Here is a 27,088-nt window from a genome sequence, read left to right as displayed (position 1 = left end):
AGACAGACGCGATAGGCGAGGCGAAGAGCATGGCGTTCTAGGATCTGAAGGGATTTGTAAAAGGTAGGGGGAGCGGAGATCCAGGCAGGGTGGGCATAGCAGAGGATAGGGTGGATGAGGGACTTATAGGTGTGGAGGATGGTGGAGGGGTGTGTCTTTTAACATAAAACAGCAATATGTATCACAATATACTGTCATACACCAGGGAAATGTACAGATAAAATACAGTATAACATACCTTTTTTACACCGTGTCCTAATGTGATACGACCATAAACATCGTCAAAACATATAAATTTAATCAGCACAGCATCGTCACTTAGATTTAAAATATGGTGTAGAATAGGCCACATCGTACACATAGTGATTATTGCCAACTAGCTACTGGAGTACAGCAGCATCCAGAAACCTGTTCGCCTACACCTTCCCTAGATGTCGCTACTGTGGGCTTGCTTATGTGTAGTCATCATTTACGCAAAAACATAATCTGATAAAAGCATATTAGATAAAATGCATGTAGCAGACTTATTAAAATTGATGACTATCATAGAAACCAATTGTGATTCTTTAGAAGATGAATGCAGTTACCTATGTAAAATTATTAAAAGAAAATATATGAAGAGTAGCCCGACACTTTTTACATGGTGAATTTATGGTCAACAGTTAATATAGCGTAATACATTGGCTGTGGCTACCTATAAAATGCTTATGAAAGATAAAATGTATATATGACAGCTGAAAAAGAGACAGATCAATGAACCGCGCCCTCTGTTGGGTCGGCCGCTAGGATCCTATGTAGGCGCGCACCGATCGTAAGAACTTAACCAATAGAGAGCTTTACATACATCGTGACATGTCTCCCACAGAAAAAATTTTAAACAACATATAAGCAGTCAATAAAAAAAATTATATAGTTTGGCTATACATTCCATGAGTAGGTAGGAGACAATCAGTTACAAGATTAGAGCGACTACTGTGCGGAACTAAGGGAAATGTCTTCTGTTCTAAACATAACTCATCAAGTAAGGCTAGGTATAAATACGCGAGGCATTATTTGGTTATCGTAGTATGTTATCAAACAAAGCAAAGTAGGCGTTGGGTTCAAAATCGCTTTGTCCACTGAGTACCCTGGTGGGCTCATGCCTTTTGGCTTTGTAAATTTCTATCTCCTCCAACCAGTCGAGAGCGCGATCCTTCTCTGCTCTGCGTAAAATACGCATACAAATCTTGATATTGTCTACAGTGTGGCCGGTTTCTGCTAAATGCATTCCTAATGCAATACCTGTAGTGTTTTCGTCAGCGTTGGTTTGTTGTCGAATCTGTTGAGGGTAACCTTGTCGCTGAGCCGTTCACTGTAGCTCACACTTTATCCTAACTTCCTTTTCATAACGATTCCTACTTACTTCATACCATTTTCTGCTTGTCCGAACCACCCTGAAGCAACACATCTCTCGTAATGACGCACAGCACAAGTTCTGCAATGCTTACAGGTGACACAGCTGCCGTAGACTGCCCTTAAGCCCCCACACTTTAGAAACATGTACTCTTTCCGCTAGAAATACATTGCAGACAAATCAGTGTATTCATATCATAACGTATTCCTGGATCACAACGTTCAGTGTTAAAGTTTCAGCGATATGCAACATTCACTTTGACCACTGTATAAACATAGTTTACACAGCTATGGCTCCATGTTATTTCACGTTTACAATATTATAGTTAATGTCTAGCCGGTGTTTGCTTTCGAATGCTGAGGCCTGTGTTGTGCGCAGGCGCATCCAGGCGCAGCACGACCACCTGGAGAAGGAGTACCAGCAGCACGCCATCGGGGTCCTGCGCTGCTCCAACACCAGGGGCTCCGGCAAGGTGAGTCAGCTGCAGCTTGCGTTACACGGGTCCGACAATCTTCTCAGGCAGCCAAGGCAGCGTAGTTTGTCTTACCTCTGCCGCAAGCGTCAGCTGCACAGCCTCGAGCAACACGACCCGATCACAGCAAATTGAGAACGGACGACGGTCGACTAGACGTAAAGCGAATACAACTGGCCACTTAGTGCTCTGCTGCCGCCCGCTTCAACGCACAGCTTTCATGGCACGTATGACGCTGTTCCTCGTCGCTCCGACTACTGCCTCGTCGCTCTCTTCTAACAATAATCGTGTACATCGGTTGTCTGAACCGTTTCTCGTCTGACGATGATCAGAGCAAATTTAAAAGTACTCGACCAACAACTTGCACTTCCCTGAAGAAGAAATACATGTATCACATACAGGACGTGTTACATAAAATCTACGGGCATGATAATGTAACACTCCTGTTCCCTTCTTTGTCGTGCAACCGCCAAAGTACACATATGGTTGTCGGAACCAAAGCGAAAACGTCGAATGCGCAGCAATGCGGTAACGACGTGAGTGAATACTCTGACTGTATTCCGATATATCGTGATTGTCGGAGCACTCAGTCGTGGTAGCTACTGGGATCCCGCATGTTCCACATGCTTTCACATTTTCGCCGATTCTGCAGAGGGAAAGTGGCTAAGAGGCTAAGACAAACCACCAAGAATGTATTCACAAAGATTACAGGAAGGGCTTTTTCAATAGTGGTACTACTCCATTTTTGTTCATTCTGAGATACAGAGTCCTAAAATTAAATGGGGGCTGAAAAATCTGCAGTTGAGATACCAGAAATATGCAACTATACACACTTGAATATTTCTGATATCTCAGCTGCAGACTTTTCAGCGCTCATTTAACTTTAGGACTCTGTATCTTAGAATGAACAAAAATGGACATGTACCACTATTGAAATAATATACACTTGAATATTTCTGATATTTCAACTGAAGACTTTTCAGCGCTCATTTAACTTTGGGACTCTGTATCTCAGAATGAATAAAAATGGACTTGTACCACTATTGAAATAAGCCCTTCACATATATTCAAGTGTTTGTAACCTCCCTACACCTCTCGGTATACAAGCGTTCTACCGTGATTAAATGTACCTAAATATCGGAGAAGGCATCATTTCCAAAGATTATAATCGAAACAATGTAGGAACGTATACAGGTAATCGTTATTGTGGGACGTACATACGTTGACTTAATAACGATCGAATGCAGGTTTTTTTAATTATGGAGATTACTTTTGATTAGTTAGCCGAATTTGTTGCTATACATGAAACGGCAGTTATGTGAAAACTAAATTCTTAAATGAAGTAAAATGTTCGTCGGTACTAAAATTAACAATAGTTTTGATATAAATTGTGCTGGACTGAATTTAAACTTGTAACAATGATACGTACGTGGGCGAGAACGTCATCACATGCTTGGGAGCTCAACTGAATATGCGAACTATCACAGACTTCAAATGTTCAAGTACTAGTACATCCAAACCTTTCGAATCATGTGAAATCGCAATTAACTGACTTACTGCCTCAAATGACTCGGTAATCATTAAGAAGTGTGACGTCTAGATAAGGCTCACTGTAACAGTATTTAACTTACTTTTCAGAGTCAAACTTCACTACCAAAAACCGTAACAATTAAGTGTAAATCACGCCACAGTTAGCAGCAATATAGTGAAGCAACGCCGAAAATGCCTGAAAGCCGAGATCGACACAGAAAATCACTAAATACATGAAACTGATTAGCATATTTTAATCATAAAACAAAATTTAATATAGTTATGTCAGATTCACTACTAGCAAAAATTACTTATCTTCTGTTCTCAAAAGGTCATTAAAATTACTAGAGTACCAGATTCACCCCTAGCTTTGATTAACCAGCAAGAGTCACTTTATGACAAAAGATTTTACCTTATTTCTTTACACATTTCATACTCTTAAATTACAGGCTTTTTCTTTTTCTTAGTGTAAACATGGTCCGTAGTAGGCAGTCACGCGATATTTATTTAATTGTGCGATTAGCTAATTTCGACTAAGCGGTATTCTCAAGCGTATTTGTATCACCTGAATTTCATGCCATTTTTCCGATTACTCGTAATTACAATTCAAATGTGATACACAGTTGCTAGAATAACAACAAATGAGTCCCGCTTACGGTAATCACGACTTAGGTGAATAAATTGCATAGGGGTAGGGTTAAAGTCTTACACAAGCAATATATTGTCCGACAAATGATTTTACGTCAATAAGTCTTCTAAGTTTTAATCGTCTGAAATGGCAAACAGTGTTAATCGAGGTGAAGCTGTTGGTGTGACGTAATAGTTTGGCGGCAACAGTAACTGAGCGAAGGCTCTCCTTCCAGTTGTGTATTCTTTGGCCATACGGTACTGTTCTGTTTATAACTCTCTTCAAGCGTCTTCTTTAATATTCCTTGTACTGTGGCCCGCAGACTGCACGCCCATCACATCCACAAAGAATTGCTTCACACTTTGTCACCACGCCGTCGACATACATTCATTTGCTCGCGCTTTTCTTGGAGTCATGTAGCTTCCAAACTCTTTCAAAACCAACTTCCGTCTGTCTACTCGCTCTTGCGTGAAGGCCACAGCTCCTGTAATACAAAGCAAGGTTCCTGTACGCGTCTCTACTTGCAATATTTATAAAATCGTTAACAGTCCTCTACAAGAAAGTCTTTTCATGCTATGACCGTTGATTATCTTTGACAATGAAACAGCACTGACAAAGAAGGGAATAAAGTTTAGCTGTTGTAGACTTATATGCTGTTTTCAAAAGACCGTGTGCAGAATCGCGGTTGGGGGGGGAGGGGGGGGGCGGCATCTTGGTGCTCGGTTTCTATTTGAGCTAGGAACATGGAGTAAAAAGTCTTAGCTCTAGCCCGGACCTGATGTGGGTTGGTTGTTTTGGGGGAAAAGACCAAACAGCGAGGTCATCGGTCTCGGGAAGAACGGGGAAGGAAGTCGGCCGTGCCCTTTCAAAGGAACCATCCCAGCATTTGCCTGGAGCGATTTAGGGAAATCACGGAAAACCTAAATAGGGTGGCCGGACGCGGGATTGAACCGTCGTCCTCCCGAATGCGAGTCCAGTGTGCTAGCCACTGCGCCACCTCGCTCGGTCCCAGACCAGAGGCCATTTATGTTGCAGTATATTAAGCAAGGCTTGAACGATGAACCGGAGCTGGTGCCCAGGCAAATTGTGCCAATCGATTAATTCCTTTTGCTACAGATTTTAATTGGGCTGAAATTATTGCTCAACTAATGGCACCATTTGTACGTGCACCGTTCGGATTTTACGTGAAAAAACACTCATTCTCGTTTCGGATTTTACGAGCAAAAACAGTCTCCCTTAAATAACTCCGGACTGGGGCGGAAGTGATGGTTCACTTGTGCATCGCACGTTGGTCTAAGGTACGTTCTAATCGTTTGAAAAAATGGGATTCTTTTGAAGCGCGCCACTTCTATACCTTAAACTTTTACGAATCGGTTCAAACTATGCACGAAGATTGATAAATAGATAAAGTCAACATGAATTTTTTTGGTCCAATCATTTTTATCTAATGTCATGATACGATGGTTTAAAGTAGAGCTAAATGTAGCACGTAAAATTCGTTCTTAGGTGAAATGAGTGCGCGGTAACGGTTTAAAGTGAATCACATAAATGAAAAAATGCATTCTTACGATAATATTGAAAACTCGCTTTCAAAAATTTTCTGTCTTAGAATTTTAGGCGCAAAAAAATTGTGAGCTTGTTACGCATGCCACTTCTAAGTTTCAAACTTGTGCGAATCGGTTCAAATTTTGTCAGAAGGTAGACAAAAAATAGACGTAATTAATGGTTGGTCTGTTGTTTTGTGAAAGTTTTATGCGTTGGCACGATAAAAGCAACTTGGTTCTAAAGACAATAAAAAAACCTACACCTGATCAGTCGCCGCCCGAGTATACAAAAATCTACATCGGTTGCCAAGCTATGGAGGTCTAATATCAAAATTTTGGTACAGTAAAGTTAGGAACCAGAATAAAAAAAAATTCTCCTATCGTAGCACAAAAAAGGCGAATATGTCCTGGACAGAGTTAGGGACGTAGAAGAAGGGAACTAACTTTTCGACTCATATGACAGCTTCAAAGACATTTAAATCAAAACATGTTGACATATCCGCGCTTTTTTTACTTTTCAGGGTTAAAAACCCATGTCATGTAATACAATGCATCGTTTCAAGTAAAGTAACATGACACATGATGTCATGTGTGCTATGGCTGGCGAATCTTCTGGATTTTGGGCCAGAATCAGCGACTTTAACGTATAAATTGTAGGGAGCAAGTGTGCCAACACCTTGCAGCTAAGAGATCTCACTGCGCTAAGGAAGAAGGTTTAACTCATAAGTATGTCAAGATGTTTTGATTTAAACGTCTTTAAAGCTGCCAGATAAGTCGAAAAGCTAGTTTCCATCTATTATATCTCTAATTCTCCGCAGGATATATTTGCCTTTTTGTGTTATGATAGAAGCATTTTTCTTTCTGGTAAAAGAAAATTTTGGAATCACTGTGTAAGGTTTCTATATGTTTCTTGCCATTGTAAATAATTCACCTTTACTGTACTGCGACAAAGATGCTTTAGCGCGCTGCACGAGTAGTGGATAAGATGGTTCATTCTGTGTTTGACGTAAAGTATGGAGTGCCTGGTCGCCGGTGAGTTGTGCAGCGGTGGGGCATTCTTATTAAAGGCATAGCAGCGAGCAGCTTTTTAGACAAGGAGATCTGATACTTGTGAACCTGGGAGAAATTGTCTGGAATATTTTATTACGGAAATGAAAACTTGTTTATGAAGCTATATTATTGATTGTATTGTTGGAGAAGATTTAGAAGGAATATTTCAAGGTAACCCATGCACGCGCAAGAATGAAATGTTCGTTTGTCATAAATGTCAATTCAGGGAAGTCTTGGTCCCTTAGATAACTAATAATATTCATGACTTGTGTTAGTGTGATCTCTTTCTACATCTACATGGATACTCCGCAAATCACATTTAAGTGCCTGGCAGGTGGTTCGCCACCTTAGCCGCGCGGAGTGGCCGCCCGGTTAGAGGCGCCATGTCACGGATTGCGCGGCCCCTCCCGCCGGAGGTTCGAGTCCTCCCTCGGGCATGGCTGTGAGTGTTGTCCTTAGTGTAATTCTAGGGACCAATGACCTCAGCAGTTTGGTCCCTTAGAAGTTCACACACATTTAAACCAACTTAACAATTCTCTATTATTCCAATCTCGTATAGCGCGAAGAAAAAACGAAAACCTATCTTTCCATGCAAGCACTGATTTCCCTTATTTTATTATAGTGATCGTTTCTCGCTATGTATGTCGGCGTCAACAAAATATTTTCGCATTCGTAGGAGAACGTTGGTGATTGAAATTTCGATAGAAGATTCTGCCACAACGAAAAACGCACGTTCATCCAAAATCCTGTATCATTTCAGTGACTCTCTCTCCGGTATTTCGCGATAATACAAACCGAGCTGTCTTTCTTTGAACTTTTTCGATGTACTGTGTCACTCCTGTCTGGTAAGGATCCCACACTGCACATCAGTATTCTAAAAGAGGACGGAGAAGGGTAGTGTAGGCAGTCTCCTTAGTAGGTCTGTTACATTTTCTAAGTGTCCTGCCAACAAAACGCAGCCTTTGGTTAACCTTTCCCACAACATTTTCTATGCGTACCTTCCAATTTAAGTTGTTCGTAATTGTGATACCTAGGTATTTAGTTGAATTTACGGCCTTTAGATGTGATTGATTTATCGTGCAACCGAAGTTTAACGGATCCTTTTAGCACTCACGTGGATGACTTTACTCTTTTCGTTATTTAGGGTCAACTGCCAATTTCTGCACCATACGCCTATGTTTTCTAAGTCGTTTTCCAATTTGTTTTGATCTTCTGATGACTTTTCTAGTCGATAAACGACAGAGTCATCAGCAAGCAAACTAAGACAACTGCTCAGACTTTCTCCCAAATCGTTTATACAGATAAGGAACAGCAAAAGGCCTATAACACTACCTTGGGGAACGCCAGAAATCACTCCTGTTTTACTCGACGACTTTCCATCAATTAGTACGAACTGTGACCTCTCTGAAAGGAAATCACGAATCCAGTCACATACCTAGGACGATAATCCATAAGGACGCACTTTCACAACAAGCCGGTTGTGTGGTACAGTGTGAAAAGGCTTCCGGAAATCGAGAAATACAGAATCAATTATAAATCCCTTGTGAATACCACCCAACATTTTGTGCGAATACAGAGTTAGTTGTGTTTCACAAATACGATGTTTTCTAAATCCGTGTTCACTGTGTGTCAATATACCGTTTTCTTCGTGGTTTTGTGTTTGTATTATATCGTAAATTACGTAACTGGTTGGAGTGTCTGTAATGATTTAACGAAAGAATTTCGCAATTCGCAGAGTCTTCTAATGCTTTACAGTCTTTTTTGACAACAATCAGAGTTTAATTTTCCAAGATCGCTTTTCATTAAAGTAAAACCCTCCTCCTTAATTCTTAGTAAAGATTATATTAACTTGTCGTGTGTGCATTGCACCCTACGCCTCAGGCAACCACAGCTTGTATCTAACAAGCAAAGGAAGTTTAGTAGTGAGTAGATTATTTTTCTTTAGCTGCTGAATTTGCTGATTTCAGTTTACTTCCTAGAACCGCAGTACGCCAGACAGAAAACAACGTGCTGAGCAAGAAGCGAGATCTCACTTTACGTTCTTGTGAGCAAACGGTACATGGTGTTGTACGAAGTAAGCCGCAGTATGGTGAAAGTTACGGTGTTATCCTGACGCATTACGTTCCTGAACGGCAGACGGTCAATGTACACTATTACTTTTCGTTTTTGAAGCACCACCTGCGACCAGCTTTGCGGCGACACTTTCTGCGCGGGCTCATACAGCGCAAGCTGTGGCTGCTCTGTTCGGTCGATCAGACTGTGAAGTACTCCCCGGACTTACGTCCTTGTGACTTTGATTTGATTCCGAAGATGAAGGAACCACTTCGTGGCATTCGCTCCAGAACTGTTCCAGAGATTCGACAGGCAGTAGACCGCTCCATTCGCACTGCTAACGGTATACTACGCCTTCCACATCGTTGGCAGCGAGTTCTACACGACGCTCGTGACTACTTTGAAGGACAGTAACAGGTGCAAACATGTAACTCTTTTGCATCGGTTGTGAATAAATAGTTGCCACTATTTAAGGTCCAACCCTCGTAAATAAGACTCAGGTTGCAAACCCATCTAAAACAAATTTAAAAGATTTTTTTTAACAACAAAAGCTGATTGAACATCTTTAGAAACTTACAGGAGGTAAGGAATGACTTAAAGCTAAAAAACAAGAAATGGAAATACGAGTGCACGTTAAGTACCGCCGGCAGACTGTGAACGGAACATTTGAGATACAAATTTACCACTCCAGTCAGTGACCCATCTAAGTAAACGTTCATATAACCCGAGACTAACCCGGAGGTTGTAACAGCCCAGCTGCCCGTACAGCACTTCTTGTACACACACAAATAAAAGTCACTAAGCAAATCAGAAAATTTACACTCGTGACTTCAAATAGGATACATTAATTGCAAGAATACCTTATCTTTCAAACTCCACGGGCGAGGTTCACCGAGGGAATAAACGCAATATTCAACATATCTTCTTTACTATTACGGGCGCCATCATCCAAACTGCGAGCGGCGGGAACATTCCAGAAGGCAAATTGCTGGTGTACTCTCTCTCCAAAGCCCATAAATCAGCCTCAAAGGATCCTATCGTGCATACGGCAGCGAATACAGCAAGAGTCCCCAAGCAACTGGCCGCTCCGTCGACATCTACTGCCGCCCGTACCCACAACCCCCCCCCCCCCCCCCCCCGCTCTTCCTCACTCGCAAACTGCGATAAACCGAGCGAATCAGTGGGCCACTCGCGCCTCCCCTCCCTCCTACCGAGACGCCAGTCAACCAAAAGTAGCACAACGCCGCCACAGCTCGACGACGATAACTTTCAACGTACAACCTCACCCTGCTCTAAGAGTATGCTGGATATCACCCTGACGGAAAACAATATCCACTTTTTCGACTGTCCTATATGCTGTGAAATTCTGAAAGGCTTAAGGAGCAAGTTCACGGAGTGCTGTAACAGTAGGGCACAGAGCTAGTGAGCTTCGAAGACACGAACCGTAACCGTGTCACGTCTTCGCTTTCATCTGGAACAGCAGGCGTTTCTGCGGACTCTCCACCTGACAGCGGGACAGTTGGAGGAGGGGGAGGAGATTGGTGTGTAACGTCCGTCCACAACGAGGTCTTTAGAGGCGGGGCGCAAGCTCGGATTAGGGAACGATGGGATGGGAAATCGGCCGCGCCCTTTCAAAGGAACCAACCAGGTATCCGCTTGCCTGAGGCGGTTTAGGGAAATCACGGCAAACCTAAACCGGAATGTTCGGACGCAGGTTTGAACCGTCGTCCTTCCGAATAGGAGGCCAACGTGGAACAGTTAGATTTCCCCTGTTATGCTTCACACATGGCTTGCAGGACATCATGTGAGAAAATGGAAAGCTAAGTTTCGCATGAGCGATACTTTTTAAAACCCTGCTGATCTGTAGACAACATTTTTCCGTCTTAAGGAAATTTGTTATATTGGAACTCAGTGTTCAGTGTACGTTCAAGAATTCTGCTGCTAGCAGATGTTAGGGGTTGTAATATTAGTATCTGTTTCGATAGCTTAAACAAAATTACATTCGATAATCTAACCATGCAGGCTCATAAAAGCCATACAATTTGTGTAAAAATTTCTTGGATCGTCGCTGAGCAGCGACCTCTTGATATTTCAAAGAATACCTTACGCGCCACAGCGCAGAATACGAATTGTTGATAAATTGTATCGATAGAGATATTTTGTGTTTCTTATTTTTTGACAGCTGAAGAATTGTAATCCTCTCCTGTTACCACAGTCCTGATATATTTTTTAAAGACGGCGGACGAGTATGTGGCGTGGCCCGCAATCACTAATTAGTTATTATAAAATATTACTATTGTGCAGTGCTATGTAAGAATTTATGAGTGCAGCTAAGATGAAATGTCGAAAATGTTAAAGTACTTTATTTAAAGAAACAGCCAGCAAGATATAAAATCGAAATGTTACGGAGCCTATTGTTAGCAATACTGACTAAGGTAATTAAACTGGTTATTGTGCTCTCAAATGCTGTAGCGCCTGCTTATTACTTAAAGTATTTCTATGCTATCCATCTCCTATTAATGACGGCAGAAATAACGGTATTTTTATAGTTTTCATACAGCTACCAGGGACCGGACTGCATGTCGGCAAACGCCGTAGTTAAGGCAGAAGGCGCATTGCCATTTACCTTCTTTGTGATTTAAATCAAACTTCTTTTAATGTGTGGTGTGGTATAGCAAAGAATTTCCACCTCTCTCTGGTCCCTTAGGTTTCTCTGTTCGTAGTTGCTATGTCTCATATCCAGTCGTGGTCGAACATGATCACGACACAAGTAAATTAACTGGCAGTGCGAACTATGTTCTTGATTTTGAGAACGCTACGCCTTCTGCAAACGATTTCAGGTGACATATAAACTATCACATACGCTACTTAAGTTTTTTGAAAAGTCTTTGCTCTTCCCGCCAAGACGTGGTGCATAACTCACAACAGATTTCTGAATCTTCAGATGTGAATAATAATTTAATCAAAATATAATTAAAAAAAAAAAACCACAGGGTATTGGTCTGTAATTTTGCGGCTCCGTTCTTCTACCCGTCTTATACACAAGATTCACCTGCGCTTCTTTCTATTCGCTTGGGACTTTGCGCTGAGCCACAGATGCGCGATAAATGCAAGCTAAGTATAGGCGCAGTGCCATGGAGTACTTACTATCTGTAAACCGGGATTGGAATTCCACCCGGAACTGACGATTTGCTTGTTTTCAGCTCTTTCTGCTGCTTCCCCAGCTCACGGAAGGCAATTTCTATGTCTTTCATACGCGAGTCTGTACGTAGGTCAAACGACACTACATTTGTACGAGTCTCCTGCTTGAGTGATTTCTTACATGCGAAATTTAAAATTTCAGCTTTCCTTTCGGCGACGTCTATTTTCAGACCACACTGTTCGACGACTAACGGGATAGAGGACTTCGACTTGTTTAGCGATTTCACTTAGGACCAGAATTTTCTCGGGTTCTCGGCAACATTTCTCTCTAAAGTATGACGGTTGTAGTTGTATGCTTGTCACATCCATCTTCTCATAGACGCACGAATTTCTAATAACTCTTGCTATCCATATTTGTCGTGACCTTATTATTTACATAATTTATCTTACATTTTGCTTCCTTTCCCAATAACACGTGTCATCTACAGAGAGAACAATTTTTCTGTCACCTGTTATTTAGTGGCGGATCATTGATATATGGGTTTATATATCAATGAAAGCAATGATCTCAGAATAGAATCCGGTTGTACCCCTCAGTTTACATGATCTTAGTCAGATAAAGGTCTGTTTGCTCTTTGTTGACACTGGGAGGTAACTTTCTGCCTCCGTCTTTCCAGATGTGAAGTGGACCATTATATCTTTTCTTCCTTCTCCCATAATCTTCCAATGTACGCAAAAGTGTTCTATGGCCCACAGAATCAAATGCTATTATTAAATCAAAGACAATAGCTGCTGTCTTTCTTTCTTTTTTAGGGCGAGTAGCATAATATGTGTCAGCTAATGACTTTATTATTAGAAAGATGCACCAAAATAGCTGCTTATAATAATTAATCTTTAATAACGACAGATTGTTTCGGCACTAATCGCTGTTACCTAGTACCTGCGAATAGTATTTTGATGAGATCGTGTATAAACGTGAACGTCATTTTTATTAAAATGACAACATTCTGTTGACGTCTAGAATGATGTGATGTCTATATTACTCCGCTAGTGTACTGTCTTACAGCCGTCAATGCTGTGATTACATGGCAACTGACGTAAATATATTTAAAATATATATTTGACAGTAATAGTCAGTTCTCCTCTTACGACGGTATGTGTTCACCAAGATTATGCGGATGACAGCGATGTTACTTTAGTAACTTAAATTTTGTCATGATTATCTTTGGTTGTTGCACGCGTAATTTCCGATTTATCTTTCTCGTGTTTTAAAACATCAGCAAAGTATTTGAGGCACTATTTGTTTTTCTGCACTACTGCTTCAGTCATGGTGTCACATACATAGAAATGCCCGAGAAGGCGGAGTTAGCTAAGCGCTTAGGTTGTGTTAAAAGAAACTGTTCATCTCAAATAAAAAATAAATAAAAATGAAACAGCCAACGCTGGAAAATGATTTCTGTTAAGAAATTTAAAACGACTATGCATAAAAACGACTGTTTATGTATGGAACGAAATGTCGACATTCAAACATTTAACAAAATGGTATGGAGATGGCCAGATTATGAACGCCGAGATGCCGACAGTGCTGCCCTGTGCGGCGACACGCGGAACCTCGCGAAGGGGTGCGCGCCCCGGAGGTCTCGGCGTCGCCGCCAGGTGGCTCCGGAGTCGCGCGCGCACCAAAACAATCCAGCGCCGGCCCGGGCGGTCAGTGCGCGCCACGACGCCGCCGGCCGCACACCGCGTCACCGCGCGTCGCGACGCCGCCCGCCGCCACCGCGACGACCGCCGCGCCCCGCCGGGAAGAGGCGGCGAGCGCCGTGCGTCCTGCCGCGCCGCGTCCGCAGCCTAGTCCGACGCTGCGCGCAGCCGTCGCCTGTGGTGCCGCCAGCAGGCGGCAAAGTTTGAGCCCCTGAAAACGTGACACCTCGGCAATGGGTTAAAAACTGGCGGATACATGCTGCTCCTACTAGCTTTAGTAACTGATTCCTTTCGTTCCTGAAACGACGTTTTTTCCCAAAACTATTTCTGCTAATTTCGGAAAAAAAAATTACCTGCCAAAACACTTTAAACTGGCCAGCGCCGTTACAAAATACCAGCGTAAAAACAGCAACTGCATTGCTCCATTTAAATAACAATAATAATATATATTTAATAAGTGGCTTACAGTTTGTAAGAATTTGTTTCAGAATAAGTAAAATTGAAAATTCTGTACGAGGACAGTCGTTGATATTGGCTCAGACAATTAAACATTATAGTGCCGTACTGTCTAAGCTTACTGGCAACTGTGCCACACATTGTAGCAGCAAAGTGTCTGTACATCTCTCCAGCCTGCAACTTTATAGACAGTGTCGTACACTGAAATTGTAGGAATTTAGGTCAGTCTGAACAAAGTTGAAATTCTGTTTGTCAATATTCGTCGAAAAGTGTGTTAAACAGTTTGTTGCCACTGTCTTGCCAACAGACTTACTGACAACTGTGCTAAGAATTCCAGCTGGGCAGCGTCTATAAAATTCGTTTCGTTTTACCCAGTATCGTATTAAATAATCCACATTAGATGTTGCTAAGGCCAAATTTGCCTTGTAATTGGTGTTCCTATGTGGTAAAAGCAGTCAATTAATTATCTGTCAGTTAGGGAATTCGTGTGCACTAAAAGAAAGAAATGTCAGTGCTAGCTCTATTTAAATAGGATCTAAGCATAGAGTGTACAGTGTGGATCATCGCTGAGCACTCCAGGGAAGAGAGTTGCCCCAGTCACACAGGTGGTTAAGTTTAGGAGACCATACCTGAAGAGCAAAACTGTAAATGTGCATGACCCATAGCGACAGAGATTTTATGTCTGTCTCAGGTCGCTTAGGTTCGAGTTGTTGCACGTGGAGGCAGGAATAGCAACACCTACAGTGCCAGTGAGTGTGTGGTGTTCCCGGTCAGTGTTTAGCACAGCCTCAGGTGCATCAGAAGATATTACTTTACGGCTCAGTTGATAGCTGAAGAAAAGTGACATTCTAGCGCTAGGAGGCTACAGGTTTTCGTTCTGCAGTTTTCCGGAGTGTTGTGTACGTGCTGTTTCGGCGTGTGCTGTATCTGTGTCCTGAGGAAGACGGGAGTTGACAGGTGGTGCCTGTAGGGGCCGGAGGCAGAGACAGTGTGGGTGAAGGTGGGGTTATGTGAGCCGCCGGCACGGTGTGGTTCCCCGGCTGCGGCGCGCTGCCCCTGCGCGCAGACGGCCGCGCCGCCCCCGCCGGCCAGGGCGCTGCCGCCGCCCTCGCGCTGCGCCTCGCCGACCCGCAAGCCATGCGCGCCGCCCCCTCCGCCCCCACGGCAGCCGCTCTCTCCTCCGCCTCCGTAGTCGGAGCCACGACCCTCGTCGAAGACCGCCACCGGCCTCCTTCGCCGTCTCCGCCCGCTCCGCCCCCACCACCGCCCCCGGCCGCCGGCGTAGTCAGCGTCCCCGTCGTACGACGGCCCCCGCCCCCGCCACCTCCGCAGCGGAGTACCGGAGACACCTCGCCACAGCCGGCGGAGAGCCGCGCGCGGCCGACGCCCCCGGATCCCGCACCGGAGGCGGGCGTCGGCGGTGACGGGCCGCTCCGAGAGGCCACTCCGCCTCGGAGCCCCGACAGCACCACTCGACCGCGTGTGAGTACCTCCACAGAGGAGATACGTCCGGCGATCCCTCAGCGACCGGTACGGGTGGAGCAGCCCGCACGTAAGATCCTCTACGACGTAGCCCCGATCGGGGCGAGCGAACCTCACAGCCCGAGGGAAATCCCGACCGACGTCTGGGAGCTGTTGCCGGAAGCGGACATCCCTCCGCCCCCGCCGCCTCCCAGGGCTTCCCGGCCCTCCACTCCTCCGCCGCCCACCACACCTCCGAGGCCCGTCTCGCCGGGCCACCCCCGCGCCAAGTCCCCGGGGGCGCGCCCCAAGAGCGTCGCCTTCTCCCTGGACTGCGAGCAGCCGTCGCCGGCGGAGGCGGCGCTGGTGCAGGTGGCGGGCGTGCTGGTGCCCGGCTGCCGGTGCGGGGGCGGCGTCGCCGAGCTGAGCCTCAGCTGCGGCGCCTGCAAGTCTCCGCTGGCCACGTCTGCGCTGCTGCTGGCCGGCGCCGGCGGCTGCTGCGGCTGCGGGATGGGCGCCAGCGGCGGCGCGGCGGCGCGCGGGGGCGGCGCCGAGGCGGGCGGCTGCGGCGCGGGGGCGGGCGGCGCCTGCAGGAAGCTGCTGTCGCGCAGCAAGCAGCAGCAGCAGCAGCAGCCGCCACCAGCACCACAGCCCAGGGCCTCCACTTCTCCCTCTGCCTCTGGCAGCGCCACGGGGCCAGGACCCGGCGGCACGCAGGTCAGTCCACAGGTTAAACAGCTCCCACTTCTCACCGAGGACCTTTGGAGGTGTCTCTAGGCACATGCCGATACTGGAAATCCTCTCCCAAACATTCGCAAGTCAGATCCTCTCTACTCCACAACTAGATCACCTGGTGTTGGTTCAAGATGAGATGATCGTATGGCATTAGTGGCGGGTACTCACCACCTGAGTTAGTGTAGCCGTCGAGTTGCAACACTTCTCATCTGACGCATCACTGGGCGACTTGTTTGTCGATGATGACGAAATGATAATGAGGACAACACAACAACGAGTCCCAAAGTGGGGGGACGACGGTTCAATCCCGCGTCCGCCCATACTGATTTAGGTTTTCCGTGATTTCCCTAAATCGCTCCTGGCAAATGCCGGGATAGTTCGCTTGAAAGGGCACGGCCGACTTCCTTCCCCATCCTTCCCTGATCCGATGAGGCCGATGGCCTCGCTGTCTGGTCTCCTCCCCCAAACAACCCAACCCAACCAAAAGTGCGGGAGATTTTTTACCCGCCCGGGAATCGAAACTGGGCTCACTGCATGGCACTCAGATGCGCTGACTACTCAGCTAAGGGAGCGGACTGGTACTGTTGAAAGGAACTGGATTCCGTCCTGGCTCATGCACCACCTGTGGAGTGCAAATCACTGACTTTTGGCTCTCACACAAATAGCTACATGCAAACGACAATAATTTTCACTGGTACTCATTTATCGAACTAACTAAGCAATATAGCACCAATGTTTCACTTCCAGTTGAGGTTTTTCTGGGCTAAGGCAAGGGATTGGGTGACTGAGAAAAATTTCTCGTTGGTGTGACGAACAGCTGCTTCCTCTAAATGTAGAAAAATGTAAAATAATGGAGGTGAGTAGGAAAATCAATCATTAACGTTCGAATATCGTATAAACAAGGTGCCGCTTGGCACAGTCACTTCGATTAAATATTTCGGCGTAACTTCGCAAAGCAGTATGAAATGGAATGAGCATGTCAGATTGGTAGTAGCGAAAATGAATACTCGGCTTCATTTTATTAGGATAATTTTGGGAAAGTGTATTTCATCCACAAAGGAGACGGTGTATATGACGCTAGTACGACCAATTCTTGAATACTGTTCGAGTGTTTGGTATCTCCAGCAGGTTGAAGCAAGTTAGAGGTGGTCTGCTACATATATTACTGGTAGCTTCAGAATGGTTCAAATGGCTCTGAGCACTATCGGACCTAACATCTGAGGTCATCAGTCCCCTAGAACTCAGAACTACTTAAACCTAACTAACCTAAGGACATCACACACGTCCATGCTCCCAGGCAGGATTCGAACCTGGGATCTTAGCGGTCGCTTACTGGTAGGTTCGATGAGAGCACAAATATTACGGAGGTGCTTCGTGAATTGAAATGAGAACCTGTGGAGCGAAGAAGGTGCTCTTTCCGCAAGACACTATTTCAAAAAATTTAGAGAACCGTCATTTCAAGCCGACTGCAGAATGGTTTTGCTACTGCCAACACACATTTCGCGTGAGGAAAAGAAGATAACATGCTAAAAATTAGGTCTCGTACTTTTGCGAGTGGGACAGGAGAGGAAATGACTAGTAGTGGTACAAGGTACCACTGGATCGTAACGTGGTTTGACGCGTAAATATGTAGATGTAAATATAGCATTTTGTAAGAGTCCAGGGAAAAACTTCGATAGTACTACAGGGAGCTGTAGAGAATAAGAAATTGGGGACTGGAGAGAGAAGGATATACCATATACACTCCTGGAAATTGAAATAAGAACACCGTGAATTCATTGTCCCAGGAAGGGGAAACTTTATTGACACATTCCTGGGGTCAGATACATCACATGATCACACTGACAGAACCACAGGCACATAGACACAGGCAACAGAGCATGCACAATGTCGGCACTAGTACAGTGTATATCCACCTTTCGCAGCAATGCAGGCTGCTATTCTCCCATGGAGACGATCGTAGAGATGCTGGATGTAGTCCTGTGGAACGGCTTGCCATGCCATTTCCACCTGGCGCCTCAGTTGGACCAGCGTTCGTGCTGGACGTGCAGACCGCGTGAGACGACGCTTCATCCAGTCCCAAACATGCTCAATGGGGGACAGATCCGGAGATCTTGCTGGCCAGGGTAGTTGACGTACACCTTCTAGAGCACGTTGGGTGGCACGGGATACATGCGGACGTGCATTGTCCTGTTGGAACAGCAAGTTCCCTTGCCGGTCTAGGAATGGTAGAACGATGGGTTCGATGACGGTTTGGATGTACCGAGCACTATTCAGTGTCCCCTCGACGATCACCAGTGGTGTACGGCCAGTGTAGGAGATCGCTCCCCACACCATGATGCCGGGTGTTGGCCCTGTGTGCCTCGGTCGTATGCAGTCCTGATTGTGGCGCTCACCTGCACGGCGCCAAACACGCATACGACCATCATTGGCACCAAGGCAGAAGCGACTCTCATCGCTGAAGACGACACGTCTCCATTCGTCCCTCCATTCACGCCTGTCGCGACATCACTGGAGGCGGGCTGCACGATGTTGGGGCGTGAGCGGAAGACGGCCTAACGGTGTGCGGGACCGTAGCCAGCTTCATGGAGACGGTTGCGAATGGTCCTCGCCGATACCCCAGGAGCAACAGTGTCCCTAATTTGCTGGGAAGTGGCGGTGCGGTCCCCTACGGCACTGCGTAGGATCCTACGGTCTTGGCGTGCATCCGTGCGTCGCTGCAGTCCGGTCCCAGGTCGACGGGCACGTGCACCTTCCGCCGACCACTGGCGACAACATCGATGTACTGTAGAGACCTCACGCCCCACGTGTTGAGCAATTCGGCGGTACGTCCACCCGGCCTCCCGCATGCCCACTATACGCCCTCGCTCAAAGTCCGTCAACTGCACATACGATTCACGTCCACGCTGTCGCGGCATGCTACCAGTGTTAAAGACTGCGATGGAGCTCCGTATGCCACGGCAAACTGGCTGACACTGACGGCGGCGGTGCACAAATGCTGCGCAGCTAGCGCCATTCGACGGCCAACACCGCGGTTCCTGGTGTGTCCGCTGTGCCGTGCGTGTGATCATTGCTTGTACAGCCCTCTCGCAGTGTCCGGAGCGAGTATGGTGGGTCTGACACACCGGTGTCAATGTGTTCTTTTTTCCATTTCCAGGAGTGTACAACAAATACACACATCAAAAAAAGTTTTGCATCACCTCGGTTCCGAGAGTTCTGGAACCTGTACAGAAAACTGGAATAGAGATCAACATAAACATCATTTCCGCCCTTTTTTATTGCTCACGAAAACCAAACATTGCATATTGTACCACCATACAGCGAGACCCTCAAGGGTGGTGGTCCAGATTGCTGTACACACCGGTACCTCTAATACTCAGTAGCACGTCCTCTTGCGTTGATGCATGCCTGTATGCGCCGTGGCATGCTTTCCACAAGGTCACCAAGGCACTGTTGGTCCAGATTGTCCCACTCCTCAATGGCGATTCGGCGTTGATCCCTCAGACAGGTTGGTGCGTCACATCGTCCGTAAACAGTTATTTCAATCTATCCCACGCATGTTCGATAGGGTTCATGTCTGGAGAACGTGCTGGCCACTCCAGTTGATAGATGCCATTATCCTGAAGGCAGTCATTCACAAGATTTGCACGATGGAGCACGAATAGTCGTCCATGAAGATGACTGCCTCGCCAATATGCTACCATTGTGGCTGCACTATCGATCGGAGGATGGCATTCACGTATCGTACAGCCAATAAGGGGCCTTCCATGACCACCAACGGCGTACGTCGGCCCCACATAATGCCACCCAAAAACAGCAGGGAACCCACACCTTGCTGCACTCTGTGGACAGTGTAAGGCGTTCAGCCTGACCAGGTTGCCTCCAAACACCTCTCCGACGATTGTCTGGTTGAAGGCATATGCGACACTCATCGGTGAAGAGATAGTGATGATGCCAATCCTGAGCGGTCCATTCGGCTTGTTGTTGGGCCCATCTGTACCGCGCTGCATGGTGGTGTGGTTGCAAAGATGGACCTCGCCGTGGATGTCGGGAGTGAAGTTGCGCATCATGCAGACTACTGCGTGCTGTCTGAGTCGTAACACGACGTCCTGTGGCTGCACGAAAAGCATTATTCAACACGGTGCCACTGCTGTCAGGGTTCCTCCGAGCCATAATCCGTAGGTAGCGGTCATCCACTGCAGTAGTAGTACTTGGGTGGCCTGAGCGAGGCATGTCATCGACAGTTTCTGTCTCTCTGTATCTCCTCCATGTCCGAACAACATCGCTTTGGTTCACTCTGAGACACCTGGACACTCCCCTTGTTGAGACCCCTTCCTGGCACAAAGTAATAATGCGGACGCGATCGAACCGCGGTATTGACCGTCTAGCAATGGTTGAACTACAGACAACACGAGCCGTTTACCTCCTTCCTGGTGGAATGACTGGAACCGATCAGCTGTCGGACACTCTCCGTCTAATAGGCGCTGCTCATGCATGGTTATTTACATGCTGGGGGGGGGGGGGGGGGGGGGGGGGGTTAGTGACATCTCTGAACAGTCAAGGGAGTGTGTCTGTCATACAATATCCACAGTCAACGTCTATCTTCAGGAGTTCTGGGAACCGGGGTGATGCAAAACTTTTTTTATGTGTGTATAATATACACGCAACTGAAAGGAAATTTTCGGTGTAGCGGCATTGTATGTAATCCCAGTAGATAAATGTGTTTCCACTCGCACGTTATCTCCACCGGTGCCAGGATTTCGGCTGTGGAGGAGCTCCTACAGACGAATACTCTGATCACCACACGTGACATTACCGTTGAACTTCCTATAAGCAAAGGAACTGTGCATCGCATAATCCACGAGAAGTTTCGTTACGGCGAAGTTTGTGCGCAGTGGAGCCCAAGCATCTTGCAGAGAATCACAAGACGGCGAGATCGCGCGTTTGCCTGACCCGTCCGTTGAGATACGCGGGACGAGGGAAAGACTTCATTGCTCAGATTGTGGTGCGTGATGAAGCGTGGTGGTGTCGCCACTTCGATCCTTCCTCCAGACGAGTGAGTATGGAGAGGCGGCATCCCGGTTCCCCTCGTCCAAAAAAATATCCCTCTCTGCCCCGAAGGAGGACCTTTACTCATCAAATGACTACCACGGGGTGCAACAGTTAACACCGAGCGGTAATTCAACACCTTGCTGAGCCTCAAACAGCTTGTGCAGGGGCAAGCTCTCGAACTGAGAAGTGCTTCTCCAGGATAGTGCTAAGCCACTTGCCGAGAAATCCACAAGATCCTTCAGATATTTCCATGGGAGATCCTAGAACATTCTCCTTATAGTCTTTGTATCTCTTTATGCGACTCGTTTATTTTTGACCCCTTAAAACAATCTCTGGAAGGTCAGAGGTTCACCTGTACCAAGCAAGTGCAGGACACCATTGAAAACTGGATCCGTCAACAACCAGGAGTGCCTACACTGAAGCCATTCACTCCCTTCGTATACACTGGTATCGATGTTTCTTTATCAGTGGCAATTATTACAGTTGTACTATTCCACACGAACTCTCATTACAATATTGTTATTAAAATTTACTTACATATAACTGTAGTTTCCTTTAATTTGGCATGTTGTGTGTAAGCACTACTCTGAGATGAAGAGATTGCCACAGAAAGGAAAATCATGGCGAGCTACAACAAACCAGTCAAACGACTTAGGGCGCCCAGAAAAATAAAACCATAATGGGACTGTCTCAACTGTCCCAAATCACTTCCCACTCCCCTACCCTCCTGAAATACAACCACTTGAAAACTTCCCAGTGTGAATCCCACTCCAGAGGGCCACAGCATCTCCTGTAGCGATCGTGAAAATCGCTTTCAGCTGTGTCCATATCTCTAAGCGCTGGTCTCATAGACCACGTGTTCTGTGTACCATAAAGTTCCATGCAACTTCTCTTACACTTCTTTTCAGTTTTGCAGGCTTTCGCTAAGAATATAATAGTTGAATCTTCGCCAAACAGAAACAACCTTACGTAGACAAGTTTAAAAGAAATATTGATATTACTTTCTGGTTGGTTAGAGAGAGCAAGACTGTCAGTGAAATTCTGTGGGCATTTTTGACCAAGCTCGGTTACGTTTTTTATTGCTTCAAGTTAAACTTAGTATCAGGGATCATCTGCTGTGTTCGCTGAAATGTCGCTCATCACAATTTTCGCTGCTGAAACCTACGTAGGTTGGAACTTAAATAGTGGCAACACTGCTGTGGAGACACTATGCAGTGGGATCTGCTGTTATTGTCGCTGATAGCACACGTTGTTGACATACCTACCTCACCTCCGAGCAAATGGACTCGCCCGTCCCACGACACCGGCGTGCGCGCAATCGAGGGAAAAACAGTCACTTGTGAGCAAGCGGTCTAACGTAAGGTAACGGAGATCCTCGTGTGCGACTGGTGTGGTGTTATCCTAACTCAGTACGTCTCTGCACGGCAGACCGTCAATGCTCAGTATTACTGTGTGCATCACCTGCGACCAACTTTGCGAAAGATGCGGCGACACTTTCTGCGCTACCCACCCATCGTTGTGCACGACAATGCGCGGGCGCATACAGCGCAAGCTGTGGCTGCTCTGTTCGGTAGATGCAACTGGGAAGTACTGTACCATCCACCATACTCCCCGGACTTAAGTCCTTGTGACTTTGATTTGATTCCGAAGATGAAGGAACCACTTCGTGGCATTCGCTTCAGAACTGTTCCAGAGATTCGACAGGCAGTAGACCTCTCCATTCGCACCATCAACAGAACAGGCTCTGCTAACGGTATACTACGCCTTCCACATCGCTGGCAACGGGTTCTACATAACGCTGGCGACTACTTTGAAGGACAGTAACAGGTACAAACATGTAACTGTTTTGTATCGGTTGTGAATAAATAGCTGCCACTATTTAAGTTCCACCCCCGTATAAAGTTTAAATGTATTTTGTTGCACAGGAACTGGTAGCTATAAATTGTTTATAGAAAAAAATAATGTGCAGTCTCAAGTCAGCGGACGTCCTGCAAGTTATTCCATAATCTTTTTGTCACATACATTACGGAGTAGCCATCTGGAATATTCCAGCTCAGTGGAATACTGCCTTTCTTCAAATATTCCATCAACCGGCAAATCTTCAAGAAACACATACTGCAAGTTGTCTATCCTGTTGTCTTCCACTGACCAAAATACAAAACTCACCAACTGGTTGTACGACTTACGTGTTATTTTCTTTTAGTTAAGAAGCTCGCGTCCCACCTTCTCCATTTTCTTGGAGACGTACATTATCTGCAGGGAAAGGCAACGATAAAAATTATGCAGCATGTCAACATATAAGCGGTTAGTATTTTGTTGACAGTAACTCTCGGCTATGACTGAATCAAACTGCGGTGTCTCTAAAGAGCAGGCCCCTGTGGCCGAGCGGTTCTAGGCGCTTCAGCCCGGAACCACGCGGCTGCTACGGTCGCAGGTTCGAATCCTGCCTCGGGCATGGATGTGTGTGATGTCCTTAGGTTAGTTAAATTTAAGTAGTTCTAAGTCTAGGGGACTGATGACCTCAGATGTTAAGTCCCACAGTGCTTGGAGCCATAAGAATTTGGTCTCTAAAGAAAATGCTGAGGTATTAGTGTGGTGTGATGGTATAAGAAGTTGCTTAAAATCCGAAAACCCATGAATATCTAAGGACTCGAACTCCCGTATATAAAATATCTTCAAACGCCTGATTACTTTACAAATGAGTTAATGTATTAAATATTTGACTTAAAGTTTGCAAGCGAGAAAATGTTGGAAAATGTTCGAAATCATCCTTAAGATTTGTTGAAAGGCGCTAAGTGCCCTCATTATGAAACACTGGGCGATTATAGTCCGGGTAATTTACGCTCCATTTTAAACAAAAGCGATTTTTTCATGCATCTAAGTGTTGATGACGTGATATGTCCTGAACTATGTGTACCAGACTGATATAATTTGGCAGATACATTCAGTGACGTATGTAGATACTATCTGCAAAGCGTGTTGCAAAAATGCTCAGCAATAAAGAATTAATAATTTAAAACATCGTGCCTGATAATGAAGTTTGACTGCATCAACTGCACAAACGCAGAATTTGTTGCCATTCATGATTTCGTGGAAGCTGTCGGCGAAAAGAAGATTCGTGAAAGTTTGAAAAGATATGTGAAGTAAAGTTTGTTGGAGCCGCTAAGTGCTCTCTTTCTCGAACACTGGACGAATAAAGTCCGGGTCGGATTCGATTCCCGGTCGGGAAGGAGGTTTTCTCAACTCGCGGACTGGATGCTGTCACTACATTCGTGTCGTCATAACTCACATTACTACAGAAACAGCTGTATAAGCGCAGCCTGAAAGCCGATAAATTGAAAAATAAATAAAGTCCGGATATGTGCGCACCCTTACTTACGCAACCGCAAGACAAGTACGCAGTGTCTAATACTTGTCTTGAGCGTTTAACGTAAAATTATACCTCTTAATGAGTGTATTATTACAGTATTTGAAATAATTAAATTAGGTTAATAATTATGCGAAGTATTGAAAGTCAGATCCCGTGGAAACCGGTAGATACGCAACCTGCTACTTGATCTGGGTTCCCTTATAGCGATACAGTAATGTAGATGAGAAAAGTAGGTCATATTTTTGACATTTTCATCTTCAAAGTCCGCTGTTAGCTGTAACGTAAAAGCTGTAGAGCTTAGACTTTTGAGAATGCCTGTAATATGTGACATCGATTTCAGAAAATTTTACGTATAAAATTCCGAGGAATTTAAAATATACTCTTGTCTATCTGGTAGTGCTATCACGCTTCGTGCGCAGTATACTGTTGGTGTTTCAGACAGCTGCGAGTGCTGAAGGGCACGGCTACGCGTGAGCGCGCGTGGTGTGCGTGAGTGCGTGTGTGCGAGCGTGCGACCGTGGCGGGCAGCAAATTGGCCGCTGCGCACCTCGCCGCCCCGCCCATTAAGCAGACTGCCTGTTAATTGTCCGGCACCCTCCCGCAAGTGTTTACGCGGTGCGGGGAAGCTTAGCTCTCCGCCTGTCTCTTGTCACCGTGGTCGTACACAGCAGGGTGCGTCTTCACTGTTGCCTGTCCGTCAGCGCTACGGCGGCACACCTAGTCTGCGCGCTGTCCCCCGTGTGAACCAGGGCGCAGGGAAAGAGCTTCCGTCACGCGTAGCTTCAGAAGCATCGTGCTCGATACTACTTTGTACTCGTGAATCAACCTGCGAACTGTTATACTGAAGTTGTCAGTGAACAGAAAGTAAGTCCTGCAGCTGTCATAACGCAAAAAAAAGGTAAAGCACCCAGAAGGTGAGAAGGAAAGGAAGTGTAACTTCAGGGGTTGATTGATCTTTCGCTGATTACAAAATCGATCAAAATTTACGAAGTACGTCAAATAAGTAATGCAACAGACATTTTTTCTCTGCCAGTTCTCTTAGAAAAAGGCGGAATTTCTTGTGGGACATCGTGGAATATCCTCTCTTCAGGTCCTGTGGTTTCATGAAGTTCCGATAGGTGGCGGCGCTATACGTAACTTTCAAAATGGCGTCTGTAAAGGAGGTGCGTCCCACGCTGAGAGCCGTCATTGTGTTTCCTCTGGCGGGAAACCAGAGCACCGCAGATATTCATAGGCGCTTGCAGGATGTCTACGGAGATCTGGTAGTGAACAAAAGCATGCTGAGTCGTTGGGCGAGGTGTCTGTAAACGAGGTGCGTCCCACGCTGAGAGCCGTCATTGTGTTTCCTCTGGCGGGAAACCAGAGCACCGCAGATATTCATAGGCGCTTGCAGGATGTCTACGGAGATCTGGTAGTGAACAAAAGCATGCTGAGTCGTTGGGCGAGGTGTCTGTAAAGGAGGTGCGTCCCACGCTGAGAGCCGTCATTGTGTTTCCTCTGGCGGGAAACCAGAGCACCGCAGATATTCATAGGCGCTTGCAGGATGTCTACGGAGATCTGGTAGTGAACAAAAGCATGCTGAGTCGTTGGGCGAGGTGTCTGTAAAGGAGGTGCGTCCCACGCTGAGAGCCGTCATTGTGTTTCCTCTGGCGGGAAACCAGAGCACCGCAGATATTCATAGGCGCTTGCAGGATGTCTACGGAGATCTGGTAGTGAACAAAAGCACGCTGAGTCGTTGGGCGAGGTGTCTGTAAAGGAGGTGCGTCCCACGCTGAGAGCCGTCATTGTTTTTCCTCTGGCGGGAAACCAGAGCACCGCAGATATTCATAGGCGCTTGCAGGATGTCTACGGAGATCTGGTAGTGAACAAAAGCATGCTGAGTCGTTGGGCGAGGTGTCTGTAAAGGAGGTGCGTCCCACGCTGAGAGCCGTCATTGTGTTTCCTCTGGCGGGAAACCAGAGCACCGCAGATATTCATAGGCGCTTGCAGGATGTCTACGGAGATCTGGTAGTGAACAAAAGCATGCTGAGTCGTTGGGCGAGGTGTCTGTAAACGAGGTGCGTCCCACGCTGAGAGCCGTCATTGTGTTTCCTCTGGCGGGAAACCAGAGCACCGCAGATATTCATAGGCGCTTGCAGGATGTCTACGGAGATCTGGTAGTGAACAAAAGCATGCTGAGTCGTCGGGCGAGGTGTCTGTAAAGGAGGTGCGTCCCACGCTGAGAGCCGTCATTGTGTTTCCTCTGGCGGGAAACCAGAGCACCGCAGATATTCATAGGCGCTTGCAGGATGTCTACGGAGATCTGGTAGTGAACAAAAGCATGCTGAGTCGTTGGGCGAGGTGTCTGTAAAGGAGGTGCGTCCCACGCTGAGAGCCGTCATTGTGTTTCCTCTGGCGGGAAACCAGAGCACCGCAGATATTCATAGGCGCTTGCAGGATGTCTACGGAGATCTGGTAGTGAACAAAAGCATGCTGAGTCGTTGGGCGAGGTGTCTGTAAAGGA

General features: G+C 46.3%; 1 protein-coding gene across 1 annotated transcript in view; it reads left to right on the top strand.

The window, feature by feature from the left end:
- The window catches only part of LOC124598913, a 732,917-nt gene that overhangs the window by 29,732 nt on the left and 676,097 nt on the right, over positions 1-27,088 (top strand). The window contains exon 5 of the mRNA XM_047136035.1: positions 1,772-1,865. Coding sequence (XP_046991991.1) covers positions 1,772-1,865 — 94 coding nt within the window. The remainder of the gene's footprint in view (positions 1-1,771; positions 1,866-27,088) is intronic.

The sequence above is a fragment of the Schistocerca americana genome, chromosome 1, assembly GCF_021461395.2.
Source record: "Schistocerca americana isolate TAMUIC-IGC-003095 chromosome 1, iqSchAmer2.1, whole genome shotgun sequence".
Classification (NCBI taxonomy): domain Eukaryota; kingdom Metazoa; phylum Arthropoda; class Insecta; order Orthoptera; family Acrididae; genus Schistocerca; species Schistocerca americana.
This window is presented reverse-complemented; position numbering and strand designations above follow the sequence as displayed.